Source organism: Heteronotia binoei, chromosome 15 (genome assembly GCF_032191835.1).
Source record: "Heteronotia binoei isolate CCM8104 ecotype False Entrance Well chromosome 15, APGP_CSIRO_Hbin_v1, whole genome shotgun sequence".
In the NCBI taxonomy this organism is placed as follows: Eukaryota; Metazoa; Chordata; class Lepidosauria; order Squamata; family Gekkonidae; genus Heteronotia; species Heteronotia binoei.
The window spans coordinates 19,447,180-19,461,199 of record NC_083237.1 but is presented as its reverse complement, the minus strand read 5'-3'; the positions used below and the strand labels follow the sequence as shown (position 1 = coordinate 19,461,199).

The window sequence follows — 14,020 nt, the reverse complement described above, 5'->3', positions numbered from 1 at the left end:
ACTTCGCACAGAGGCCAACTGATAGCCCAGAGGCAGCCAAAAAGCTTAACATAAGAGCCGCATAGAATAAATGTCAGACGATTGAGAGCCGCAAGACATGAACGTCAGATGCTTGAGAGAAGGAAGGAAGCAAGGAAGGAAGATAGATGGGGGGATGGAGGAGAGGTGGGAATAAAGCAACTTTAAATGCATTCTCCAAGCTGCTGACTGGTTTGGTTTGGAGAAATTATTTAAAGAGAGAAATGCCTTCTCCAAGCCAGCCAACAGGGCGGTGGGGCTTTGTGAGCTGCACAATATGTGTGAAAGAGCCACATGTGTCTCCCAAGCCACAGTTTGGCCCCCCCTGGGATAGCCATGAAGGTTTTTGAGAACAGGTGTTGAATTTTAAGCTGACCTGCACTTGTCAAAAGATGGGCGATGATATTTTGCTCCGAGGCCTTTGGCAAAGACAGTCCCATCTATAGTGTGAAGCAGCCACAGTCTAATGTGGAGGTCAGCTGACTTTCCATTAATGTTCTGAGGTTTGTGGGTCACAGGATGGATGAGAAGGGGAGAAGGCCTCACTTACCAATGAGGACGAAGGCAATAGCCAGGAGGTAGGTCAAGCCATAGGCCCTTAGAGGCTCTTTGTTCTTCCCGTATCCCTTGGAAAAGAAGCCAATGAAGGGATAGAGGTTGTCCTGGCAGAGGCACTGTAGGGGAGAATGATAGAAGGTGAGCAAAGGACCATGGGAGATGAGAAGGAGGGGACCTGTGGGGAGCATCAGGCCCTACCCACAGAGCTATTTCCAAATTTCCTTGTAGACAACAGGGCTTTTTTTGAGCAGGAATGCAGTTCCGGCTGGCTTGGGGCCAGGGGGCATGGCCTAATATGCAAACGAGTCCCTCCTGGGCTTTTTCTACCAATTGTCCTGTGTGCAACAATGAAAAAGCCCAGCAGGAGCTTATTTGCATATTAAGCCACACCCCTGACATCATCATTGTTGGGAATGAATACCTTGTTAAATAGCGAATAAACCCACAGGCTACATCCTTCCAATCCATACTTGGGAAGATCTTTCAGGTAGCAAAATGGTAGTTTTAAAGGGGCGGGGGGGGGAGATGTGTCCTATTACAACCTTTCCCCCCTTTAAACGGTAAGAATGCAGCGGAAAACACAGTTTCGATCACCAAAAGCAAGCAGGGGTTGAATTCCACTGTTTGCTTGCCTGCGATCCAAGCAGAAGATGTCATTGATATCATTTTGCCAGGCTGATTGAGATCTATGATTGCCATAGTGCCTGTTTTGTGTGAATGTCATGGTCATGTTCTTTTTTTCCTTTAAAGAAAGTCTAGAGAAATAATTGCAGAACCACACTGTAACTTGGAGTTCTGCCCTCTGAACTAGGCTTTAAACCAGCAAGGGGCAGAGGTCTTCATTTACATGTACTCAAATGCTGAGAGTGTTGGGTGTTTCCCCAAACTTTCTGAACATGTAACAAAGATGACTAGCTCAGTGTGGTATGTTGGTCAACCTTATTGCCCTGCTATGTGTCGGTTAGGATTATTTCTCCACTGTTCTGCATTCCCAGATTTCTGATAAGATAGGAAGAGTGAGTGAAAATTCTCCTCCTTCCTTGGTGGGCAGCCAGCTTATCATGTGATTAGAATGAGAGACACATGCTGGTTATCTACCCATCTATTACCTTTTAGTCCTTTTCCGCCCTAACCGCAAGAAGCCCCAGGGCAACCTATGTAGCTCTCCTCTCCTTCTTTCGGCTGTGAAAAAGTGAGTGGCCCAAGGTCACCCAGCAGGCTTTAAACATGAATAGGCATTTAAATCTGAGTTGCCCCAACTGCCAGTTCAACACCCTAACCCACTACACTACACTGAGAACTGCTACTATTATTAGTTCAACCAGGGCTTTTGGGTAGAAAAGGCCCAGCAGGAACTCATTTGCCTATTAGGTCACACCCCCTGACATCACCAGTGATTCACTCAGAGGTTCTTTTGTAGAAAAAGCCCAGCAGGGACTCATTTGCATATTAGGCCACACCCCCTGGCATCACCAATGTTTCACACAGGGCTTTTTTAAGAGAAAGCCCAGCAGGGACTCATTTGCATATTAGGCCACACCCCGATTTTAAGCCAGCCAGAACTGCGTTCCTGCTCAGAAAGACCCCTGTTTCTTTCCAATGGGGGCCCCAAAGCAACTTAACTGTTGGCAGTGAGCAACTCAGAGAGCAATCCCAAGCAGGTCTACTCTGAATTTTTCTCAGGTCTATTCAATGGGGCTTACTCCCAAGAAAGTGCTCTTAGGATTGCACTGTGAGTTGCCTAGACATTGTGCAAGGAGGAGCTACATCATTCTAAGTGTGTAAAAGTGTTATCCCCCTGAATCCCCTTTTTCCTTAGCTGGGACCTCTGACCCTTCCTCTCTCTCTCTCTCTTTCTGGCTCTTCCCCTTTCTGCACATGGCTGTTTATGGAGTCACACATCTCTACAAGTCTCTCCTTTAGAGCCAGTGCCCTTATACTCCCATAGACACGATGCCGAACCAGCTGGCCACTCATGATAGGGAAAGTACTCTTTAGATTAGGTTTCTCTCTCTCCTTTGGACTGCAGCCTGAATGTACTTGAACAAATGTAAGTTTTACTTTTTGCAATATACTTCTTGGGAGATTGATTTACGGCACTCAATATCACGCTTCTATGACTGGGCAAGTTCTGCTGCGTTCACTAAATATCCCAATACTTGCATGGTTCTCCGCAGCTACCCTATGAGATAGTTCAGCTTAGAGCGTGTGACTGGATGAAGGTTCCCCCAGCAAGTTCCCATGGCACAATGGGGATTAGAGCCTGGTTCTCCCAGATCTTAGTCTCATATTATAACCCAGGGATTTTTTTTTGTAGCAGGAACTCCTTTGCATATTAGGCCACACACCTCTGATGTAGCCAATCCTCCATGAGTTTACAGCAGGCCCTGTAATAACAGCCCTGTAAGCTCGTGGAGGATTGCTACATCAGGGGGTGTGGCCTAATATGCAAAGAGTTCCTGCTACAAAAAACCCCTGCTGTAACCAATACATTGTGCTGGCTATCGGACACCGGGCTGGCACTGACGATTTTGCTGTAGGAATGACACAAGGCTTCAAGGACTGGACCACACAGAGCAGAAGATGAAAACTAGAATTTGTCCCTGCATCATTGAGGGCCTCAAGCCCCTTGTTCCAACCCGATCAGAGTCACGTCCATATCTCTGTCCCTCCCATCCTCTTTTGAACTAACCTGGAAGACCTTGGGAGCAGAGACAAAGCAAGCCAGAGCCGAAGACAGGGTAGCAGCAAAGATCCCGGCTGTGATCAGGGGGCTGAACACTGACACCATGCTCATCACCTAGGAAACAGAGGTGGAGATCTTTCTTTTCACTGGAATTCACTGCCACAGGAGGTGGTGGCAGCTATGAGGATAGACAGCTTCAAGAAGGGACTGGATAAACATATGGAGCAGAGGTCCATCAGTGGCTATTAGCCACAGTGTATTGATGGAACTCTCTGTCTGGGGCAGTGATGCTCCGTATTCTTGGTGCTTGGGAGGGGACAGTGGGGGGGGCTTCTAGTGTCCTGGCCCCGCTGGTGGACCTCCTGATGGCACCTTGTTTTTTTGGCCACTGTGTGACACAGAGGTCGTTTTCGCACTCACCTCCAGCCGGCGCGACCCCCCTCTTCACCGCGCAGGATCTGCGCGGATTTCGCACTAAATGCCGCGAAGCAGCCTTTTGCGCCGGAAACTCCCGTCACAAAAGCCGCGCAAACGCCAAACTGCTTTTTGGCGATTTACGTTTGAGCGGCTTTTGCGCCGGGAGTTTCCGGCGCAAAAGGCTGCTCCGCAGCATTTAGTGCGAAATCCGCGCAGATCCTGTGCGGTGAAGAGGGGGTCGCGCCGGCTGGAGGTGAGTGCGAAAACGACCAGAGTGTTGGACTGGATGGGCCACTGGCCTGATCCAACCTGGATCTTATGTTCTTATATTCACCAAATGAGCTCCAGCAAGTTATGTCCACAAGACCTCACTTCCACAGACAGATCCTTGGGCATTTGGGAGTCTCATCCCACCAGACGTTTCCTACCTGGTAGTCATGGGCCAGCCCGTATCTGCAGGTCCCATTCAAGGTGCACTCAGTGAAGTCCCACCCGTAGCCACAGCCCAAGCCGACGCAATCCCCTGTGAAGTTGGCGGCCGCTATGGTGTCATTCAGGCTGCCGCTGGCATTGCGGATCACGCAAGCACCTGGCAAAAGGAGAGAGCAGATCCAAAGCACTTACTACTGCTGGCATCTTCATTCAGGTTGGCACCCACCCGTTCCCCCATCTGCACCATCTCACAGTGGCCAGGCCCATAACGGGTCAAGGAGGAACAGTGATGCGTGGTCATCTTCTTCTGCCTTGAGATATGGCCTCCTTCCGCTAACTGGCCACCCTCCTCCTCCTTATGGCTGAGGATCTGACAAGGCCACGAGGATCCAAAGGCAGGCTCTTTACCTATGGTGGCAGAAATAGCCAGGTACGTCATGGTGGTCAAGAAGATGGCCATCAGTGTTCCTTGAGGGATGGCTACTTCGGGATCCTGCCGAGGAAGAAGGACAAGGAGGGATCGTAGTTAGATTCTTTGTGCTCCATAACAATCGAGGACCAAAAGCAGCCCCACCAGTACCCAGGTCATTCCATTCTGGACCAGTTGTAGTTTCTGGGTCATTTCAAGGGTAGCCCTGCGTAGACCAAGTTACAGTAGTCTAACCTGGCCATCGCATGGATTACTGTAGGGCAAGGCAGTAAAGGGGCCAGTTGCTTCACCTGGCACAGCTGGAGAAACAAGCCTAATAGTGTTTGTGATCTGGGTCTCCATAGGTAAGGAGACATTCAGAAACACACCTAGGCTCTTGGTGGTGTTAGAGGTACACTGTCAAGAGCTGGGAGATGGTACCACAACCCTGATTCCCACCCTGCCCCCCACACCTGGCCATAAGACTTCCATCTTTGAGGGATTCAATCTCAGCCAGCTCTGTTTCAACCATCCAACCATTCTCCATGCCCAGAGTATGGCAAAAAAAACCTCTCCATGATCCCTGCCCAAACTGGCCTGGAGAAAAATTGCTGACTGACCCCGAAGTGATGAACAGGATTTCCCTGGGCATGTAAGAAAGGGCCATGAGAACTGAGTACTGATGCAACCCTGCTCTCCTCCTCATAATCTGCCTGATTCACAGAATCAGCAGTGCTGTCAGATGGCCATCTAGCCTCTGTTAAAACACCTCCAAAGAAGGAGAGCCCACAACCTCCTAAAAAAGCCTGTTCCACTGAGAAACTGCTCTGTCAGGAAGTTCTTCCTAACGCTGAGCCGGAAACTCTTTCGATTTAATTTCAACCCCTTGGTTCTAGTCCGACCTTCTGGGCAACAGAAAACAATTCCACACCATCAGTACAGCCAACCGAATCTTCAGCCCCCATTTTTATCCAGATGCACATAACAGTTTGGTGTACTGGTTAAGTACATGGATTCTTATCTGGGAGAATCGGGTTTGATTCCCCACTTCTCCACTTGCAGCTGCTGGAATGGCCTTGGGTCAGCCATAGCTCTCATAGGAGTTGTCCTTGAAAGGGCAGCTTCTGTCAGAGCTCTCTCAGCTCCACCTATCTCACAGGGTGTTTGTTGTGGTGTAGGAAGGTAAAGGAGATTGTGAGCCGCTCTGAGACTCAGAGTGGATGGCGGGATATAAATTCAATATCATCATTATCACTACATAATGTGGTTTTGGTTTCTGAGGAACAACACGGTGGGGAAGAGCTGCAGTGGAAAAAGGGTGCCACATGAGAAGGCATGCTGGGCTATTAGATATATCAAACCCAAACCTATACCTTGAGGTCTCCGGAGATATTAGCACCAGCCAGGATGCCGGTAGCTGAAGGGAAGAAGATGGAGAACATGCTAAAGAAACTTCCTTCCTCTCCTCGCCATTCGGGCACGATGTTCTGCAAGAAGATGTCGCCTTTGGGGAGAGGAGGAGGAAAAGGTCAAGTGGTCGATCAAGACACATTGGTGCAAAAGCAGAGCTGTGACTACTTTGGGCCTTCAGCTGAAATCCAAAATTCTTGGTGGACCTGACACCTGACACCAGCCAGGCCAGGTAGGGTCTTGGTTTTGTCTTGAGATTAGGGTTGCCAAGTCCAATTCAAGAAATATCTGGGGTCTTTGGGGGTGGAGCCAGGAGCAGGTTTGTGACAAGCAGGATTGAACTCCAAAGGGAGATCTGGCCCTCACATTTAAAGGGACCGCACACCTATTAAATACCTTCCTTCCATTGGAAAAAAAGAAGGATAGGGGCACCTTTTGGGAGGGCTCATAGAATAGGACGCCCTGGTCCAATCTTTTTGAAACTTGGAGGGTGTTTTGAAGAGAGGCACCAGATGCTATGCTGCAAATTTGGTGCCTCTATCTCAAAAGACAGCCCCCCCACCGAGCCCCAGATACCTGCAGATCAATTCACCATTATACCCTGTGGGAATTGGTCTCCATAGGGAATAACGGAATGCCCAGCAAACATTTCCCTTCCCCCACCCCGCTTCCTGTTGACTCTGAAGCAGGGGGAGAGCCTCCAAATTAAGGGATCCCCTGCCCCCACCTGAGGATTGTCAAAACAGAAACCACCGCGTTAAAGCATTATTGCACACGCTTATGCTATATCAGTAAATACACATTTATCTTCATACATTCATTATGCTGATACGCTCCAGCTCTTGTTGCATTTAAAGTCCAAAGTTCATAAACATAAATAAATATCCACTCCCGATGCTTGAAAATAAACAATAAGGGACCAGTCTCAGATGCAGGCGATACCATGAAGCAACGTTTTTTCTCCAAGGCAGAAATCCTCAAATCCAACCGGTGCGGCGACACGAAACCGGCTTTAGTCGTGTTTCATTCAGACTTCCACTTGGCCACATCAGCAAACTAGGAACCAGTGGATATTTTTTTATGTTAATGAACTTTGGACTTTAAATGCAACAAAAGCTGGAGCGTATCAACAATAACGAATGTATGAAGATAAATGTGTATTTACTGATATAGCATAAACGTGTGCAATAATGCTTTAACGTGGTGGTTTCTGTTTTGATCATTATCTAGACGCTCTGGTTTCCTGTACGTTTTGCCCCACCTGAGGACTGGTAACCCTACTTGAGGTGATGGCTGTGGGAGTAATGCTGACTGGAGATGTTTTTTTTTTATATAAAACATACTTTTATAGCTGAAATATCCCTTGGTCTGCTGCTCTTTGGAGGCTGGGATAACAGTCCCAACGAAGAAGCTGATGAAAGATAAGAGGATGACAATGAAGAAGACAATCTGAGCCTGGGAAGAGAGGAAGGGAATAATAATTGGTAAGGGGGTAAAAATCAAGATCCACCACAGAGCCCTGGTTCTCAGCAAAATTTTCCTTGGCCCAAATGGAAGCCCATTTCCTTTTCAGATAACCCACAGGCCCTGTTTCTCCTTTTTTGAGATGATTATAAACATATACATCATATTGGTTTTATATCACTTTAACTATCTTTCCTTCACTCCCAAGAGGAAGAAGATAAAAGTTCAGGGTCAAAACAGCATAAAGTTCAGGTTCAGTCGCCAGCATCACCAGTATTAGAAAAGAGCAAGAATCCAGTAGCAACCTTAAAAACTATCAAGACTAAGGTATTACTGGACTCTTGCTCTTTTTCTGCAGCTACAGACAGACTAACATGGCTACTCATCTTAGCATCATCAGTGAAAAGGACGCTGTGTAGTAAAGACAGAATTTCTTATAGAATTTCTGCCAGTTAGAGTTGGTAATATTGAGAGGCCATGGACCAGTGGGCTGACTCAGAATAAAACAGCTTCTTATGTTCAGAGCATCTTGGGAAGTGTAGTTTGGTGAGAGTGTCTCCTCAGTTAAAGGTCTCTCCCCTCCCTTATGGAATTACAATTCCCAGAAATCTATGGGCAGAGGGAGTAACTATTAGATCAAATTAATCTATAGCCACCCTTTATACCCTCCTTCTCCTGATCTGGCTAATTCGCAGAATCAGCATTGCTGTCAGATGGCCATCTAGTCTCTGTTTTAAAACCTCCAAAGGAGAACCCACCACCTCCCGAGGAGGCCTGTTCCACTGAGGAACCATTCTGGCAGGAAGTTCTTCCGAATGTTTGGTTGAAAACTCTTTTGATTTAATGTCAACCTGGTTCTGGTCCGACCTTCTGGGGCAACAGGAGACAACTCCTTGGGGGCCCATGGAAACTACAAGGTTGGGGGAGAGTGAAAATTTGGAAAGCCCATCCCACCCCCCACCCACCCCCCAAAAATCCCTAACCTTCCAGGTGTCTTTAAGCTCTTAGGGGCTCAAGCAGACTGATCCCTCCCCCTTTCCCTTTAACAGATCCTTTGGTATTTCCAGCATTTGTCATCTTGAACTGAAAATGGAAGCATTTTTAGAATTTTATTTATTTGAAATATTTATAAACCTGTGTTTCCATATAAATTGCTCATGGCCCAGCAGCTACACCCATAATTTGGCCCTGATCGCTGAGCTCCGCTTCATTCTCAGGGCAGGCCTGTATAACCTATAGATCTGAGCATCACTTTCCGTCAATTACCTTCGCTTCCCATTCCATGCCAGCGAGGGCAATGCCAAGCAGAAGAGTGACGGTGATCACACCTATGATGCGTATGTCGTTCACTGGGTCAGACATCATTGCATCATTTTCCTGTTGGAGGATGACAAGGGCAAGTATTAGGCAGAAAAGGTCTAAAAGGTAGGCCCAAATTCTGACATCGCTTTCCCCTAGAGGATATTTCCATTTGCTTGTAGAAGAAGATATTGAATTTATATCCTGCCCTCCACTCTGAATCTCAGAGCGGCACACAATCTCCTTTAGCCAGTTTGGTGCAGTGGTTAAGTGTGCGGACTCTTATCTGGGAGAACCGGGTTTGATTCCCCACTCCTCCACTTGCACCTGCTAGCATGGCCTTGGGTCAGCCATAGCTCTGGCTGAGGTTGTCCTTGAAAGGGCAGCTGCTGTGAGAGCCCTCTCCAGCCCCACCCACCTCACAGGGTGTCTGTTGTGGGGGAGGAAGGTAAAGGAGATGTGAGCTGCTCTGAGACTCTTCGGAGTGGAGGGCGGGATATAAATCCAATATCTTCTTATCTTCTTCTTTATCTTTCTCCCCCACAACAAACACTCTGTGAGTTAGGTGGGACTGAGAGAGCTCTCACAGAAGTTGCCCTTTCAAGGACAGCTCTGCAAGAACTATGGCTAACCCAAGGGCATTCCAACAGATGCAAGTGAAGGGGTGGGGTATCAAACCCGGTTCTCCCAGATAAGAGTCCACACATTTACACTACACCAAACTAGCTCTCATTTTGTACCCATTGCTTGGTGGCTACAAAAGCAGCTAGACACATATGCTGATCGGGGAGTCCCTTAAGAAAGAAAGGTATCTATCTGTCTTTATCTCCTTTGGGTTAGTGACAGTTGTATCTCTAAGAAGGCAAGGGGTGTGAAGTAAGGTTGTAGTTAGTGGATACAAGAGTAGCCAACCCACACTATAATAATAACCTGCCATAGGGTTGCCATCTCAGGGTTGGGAAATTCCTAGAGATTTGGGGATGGAGCCTGAGGAAGGTGGATTTTTGGACTGGGGATACCTCAGCACACTGTAATGCCATAGAGCCCACCCACCAAAGCAGCCATTTTCTCCAGGGAAACTGAGCTCTGTCATCTGAAGAGATCACTAGTAAATCCTGTAGATCTCCAGGCCACACCTGGTGGTTGGCAACCCTCTGGGGGATTGGTTATATTCCACATACCTCCAGGAGGTCCACGGCAACTATAAACCTAGGAAGAACACAATCTGGGGTGGGGTTGTTCAGCAGAGAGGTGATGCTATCGAGTTCACCCTCCAAAGCTGCAATCTTCTCCAGGAGAACTGATCTCTGTAGTCTGGAGATCAGTTGTAATTCCAGGAGAAACTCCAGACTCCATCTGGAGGTTGGCAACCCTAGCTGTGCAGTGAATGGGGAAGGGATTGGTTATATTCCACATACCAACATGAGATCTCTGACTGTTTCGGCAAAGCCCACCACGTGCATAGCCACGGCAACAGCGTTGGCGAAGGAGAAGAGAAGCCCGATGGAGCCGCCAAGCTCTGGACCCAAGCTACGTGAGATGAGGAAGTAAGTACCCCCTGCACCAAAAACAAGAGAGCTGGTTCAGACATTTCCCCCCTCAAGGAAAGCCCAGCCATAAGGAAGGTGAGGCACTTCTCTTCAAGCAACTGGTTTTGAGATAGTAATATAGTTATTCATTTTGCGTTTCTGAGGGGGGAAGGTGTTCAAAAATCACTTCAGAAGTTCACATAAATATCTTCTCAACCTTAGCGACCATCTCTCCCCACATGTTCCCCAGAGGGTACTCAGATCTGGATCGCAGAACTTACTGTCAATCCCCGGGCCGAGGGAGGCGAGACTGGAGGCTGCCAGAGAAACAGCCTTCTCAGTTGCGGCCCCCCCCCCCACTGGTGGAAGCAACTCCCAGAAGATGTAAGGGCCCTGCGGGACCTTGCCCAGTTCCGCAAGGCCTGTAAAACAGTTCTATTTCGACTTGTCTTTAGTTAAATTACAGTATAAGTAGATGCCCAACATCGCTGAATTTAATAGTACCAAAAATAGCACCAGAATTGTTTTAGATCATTCTAAATTGTTTTAACTTGTTTTAAATTGTTTAATCGGTAATGATTATTGTTAATTTTAATCGTTTGGTTATCGTTTTATTGTTTGGGTTTGACTGTTGTTAGCCGCCCTGAGCCTGCTTCGGCGGGGAGGGTGGGATACAAATGCGAGAAATAAATAAAATAATAAATAAACAAGGCTAGCATAATTCTCCATATCCTGCAGCTAAAGGCTGAGAGGATAACGGCATATCTCAGACTACCTTGTAAATCCATGGCTGAGGTGAGATTTGAACTAGGGAACTTCCTGATTTACAATTCTTGGTCATATCAAATTTACCAATTATTTAGTTCATTATTACATTTTGACCAATGCAGAATTACAGGGGGCGGCATTTGGCTTTGTATGCTTCCACCCACCTTCCTGGTCACTTGAGTACTTAGCCACAGCATGTGAGTTTTGGCACAACATGTTCCTCCACTTTCAGTCATCATCACTGTCTCCTACTTACCTGCTTTGACCTTCCCGTTGGTGGAGATGGCAGAAATGGACAGGCCAGTGATGCTGGTCACCACAGCTGACATTAAAATGATCAGCCAGGTCAGCCCTAGAGAAACAGGAGGAGAGGATGAAGTAGGTTAGCAAACCTGTGGGCACCACAAGCACATGTCTCAACCAGCCATGATTTGAACCACACTGTTAGTCTGCTCTTTGTTTCATTTCCAGTTTTCGTTTTCTTGGTTTTCTGCTTGCAAAGTCTTGAACTGGACGTTCATTCGGTCAGGGAAGTTAACAAAGATCAAATGTAAAATGTACAATTTTAAGCCCATTCTGTCATTCTAGAACATCTATAACAGTGGATGGAAAAGACACAGAGAAATGGCAGAGATGTGTCTGTCTCTGAGGTAAGACTGTTTTGACTGTCTTAAAGACTGTCTTTTGAGAGTCTTTCTGTTCTGTTCAGTATTTCTGGGCCAGCAGTAGGCAGGGACAGGAGAGTCAGCCAATGGGTACCCAAAGTTGGTCATTGACGCATGATGAGAAAATGGTTTATGGAGCACAAGTCTCAACCAATGGGAGAGCGCCATTTGTCCAATGCCACTAAGATTTTATTATTATAAAGGATGAAAGGGAGAAAAACCTCTCTGGATCACTTTAGGGTGTACTTTTCCCTGCAGAAAGGAAGAAAGTAAAGAAGGTTTCCAGCTCTCGCTTGGGATATTCTTGGAGGTTTTGGGGGCAGAGCCTGGGAGGGTAGGAACCTCAGTGAGGTATAAAGCCACAGAGTCCACCTTTCAAAGGCAGCAATTTTCTCCATGGGGGCTGATCTTTGTAACCAGAGACCAGCTGTAATTCCAGGAGATCTCCTGCCACCACCCAAAGACTGGCAACCTGACAATGTAGGGGACATTTAACTAAAGGAAAAGCAGGATTCAGAAGAGGAAGAAGTTGGCTAAAATATTTCCCCTAAATATTTGGAAAGGGATTTAAAACATTTTACAATTTTACTTCTGAAATCTCACTTATTAAAAATAAACTCTTGAGCTGGATCCAATAACTCCTTTCTGCTATTTCTTCTTATGACCCAGGAAGACTTCCTTTGATGGAGAAATGCTTGCAGGAACAAAAGCCAAAGGATTCAACTTAACAGAAGGGAGCAACTGAATCTAGTTTAGCCAAAAGGAGTCACTGAATCCCCATCTCAAGTGTTGTCAGTGGACTTTAAACATCAAAGAGAAATTTTCTAAGATCAATACTTCTACAGTTTATCTCTTTGTTGCACGTACATTTCTTTTGTACCCCAAAAAAGCCCAGCAGGAACTCATTTGCATACTAGGCCACACCCCCTGATGCCAAGCCAGCTGGAATTGCATTCCTCTGCGTTCCTGCTCAGGGGAAAAAACGCCCAGCTTAAGTGTGATTGCAAACAGATACAGGTACCTCTTTCAGGGAGTCAGGATAGGTTCTGGCTGCTTACAGCACAAGCTCAGTCTGGTGAAGTTGTTCAGACACTCCAATAACAGTGAAGGTCTTCCTTAATTCAAACCCAGCTATCCATACATGAAAAACTCTTACCTATACCAGCCTGCGCAGTTATCCACGGCAAACGCAGATAAAGGATCACACCCCAAATGTTCAGCATGCAGCGGATCTTTTGGAAAACACAAGACAAAAAAAAAAAGAGCATTCACACAATCACAAGGTTCTGTTCAGAGTCAATGATTCTGACATTGATGTTGTCTCCATCTTCTGGCTTTGTCTTTCCAGGGCTGGGCTGACAACCCGCCTCCTCCCCCCCATATAGTTCATTCTTTGACTTTACCATGACACCCGTCACCCAGCCAAACCGGATAGGTGCTGATCGTGGCTCGTCAGCTTCTACATCCTTATCATCGCCCTCCTTCTCCTTGTCAGGATCACCGGAGTCTGGACTTCCAGGGAAGGTTTGTTCTTTGTCCTGCATAAGATGCAAGGAATGTTTGACAATATTTAGAACCAGAACGGTGCAGTGCTTTGAGCAATGGACTTTGGAGCAGGGAGATTGAAGACTTGTTCTACGCTCGCTGGATGACCTCATACTACTCACTTGAATCCCTGGTGGTCATTACAGCCGACTTATGGTGTCCCTGCAGAGTTTTCCAGGCAAGAGCAGTTCAGAGGTGCTTTGCCATTGCCTGTCTCCACACAGCAACCCTAGTCTTCCTGGATGGGCTCCCATTCAAATACTAACAAAGGCCAATCATGCTTTGTTTCTGAGATCTGACAAGATCAGGCATGCTAAGCAATGTTCCCTCTAAGCTGCAGAGTCTGGTGAGCAAAAATTCTACTTTGTGAGCTACTGGCATTCAAGTTTGTGAGCTGCTGCATCAATCAGTGTGCTCTGGGGTCCTCCTTCCTGAGCTAGGACAAAAATGTGTAAGCTGGAGGCTAAAAATCTGTGAGCAAGCTCACGCTAACTCAGCTTAGAGGGAACACTGATGCCAAGTAGATGCTGTTCCACTGAGCCATTGCAGGGAGGCCAGGATAGAAATGTAAGAAGACAGACAGATGGCTTTTTTGTAGCAGGAATTCCTTTGCATATTAGGTTACACCCCCCCCCCTAATGTAGCCAATCCTCCAAGAGCTTCCAGGGCTCTTAGTATAGGGCCTACTGTAAGCTCCAGGAGGATTGGCTACATCAAGTGGTGTGTAACCTAAAATGCAAAGGAGCTTCTGCTACAAAAATAGATAGATAATGGTAGATTGATGATGATGAAGAAGACAGACAGACAGACAGACAGACAG

At 47.0% G+C, this 14,020-nt stretch overlaps 1 protein-coding gene across 1 annotated transcript in view; it reads right to left on the bottom strand.

The window, feature by feature from the left end:
• The window catches only part of LOC132584347 (solute carrier family 12 member 3-like), a 31,646-nt gene extending 18,508 nt beyond the window's left edge, over positions 1–13,138 (bottom strand). The window contains exons 1-11 of the mRNA XM_060256211.1: positions 13,059–13,138; positions 12,812–12,887; positions 11,247–11,342; positions 10,112–10,251; positions 8,661–8,771; positions 7,274–7,385; positions 5,894–6,024; positions 4,520–4,604; positions 4,108–4,268; positions 3,269–3,376; positions 569–692 (exon numbers count right to left, since the gene is read on the bottom strand). Of these exons, the coding sequence (XP_060112194.1) occupies positions 569–692; positions 3,269–3,376; positions 4,108–4,268; positions 4,520–4,604; positions 5,894–6,024; positions 7,274–7,385; positions 8,661–8,771; positions 10,112–10,251; positions 11,247–11,342; positions 12,812–12,887; positions 13,059–13,061 (1,147 nt within the window). The 5' untranslated portion in view covers positions 13,062–13,138. The remainder of the gene's footprint in view (positions 1–568; positions 693–3,268; positions 3,377–4,107; positions 4,269–4,519; positions 4,605–5,893; positions 6,025–7,273; positions 7,386–8,660; positions 8,772–10,111; positions 10,252–11,246; positions 11,343–12,811; positions 12,888–13,058) is intronic.
• Between the last annotated feature and the right edge of the window lie 882 nt (positions 13,139–14,020).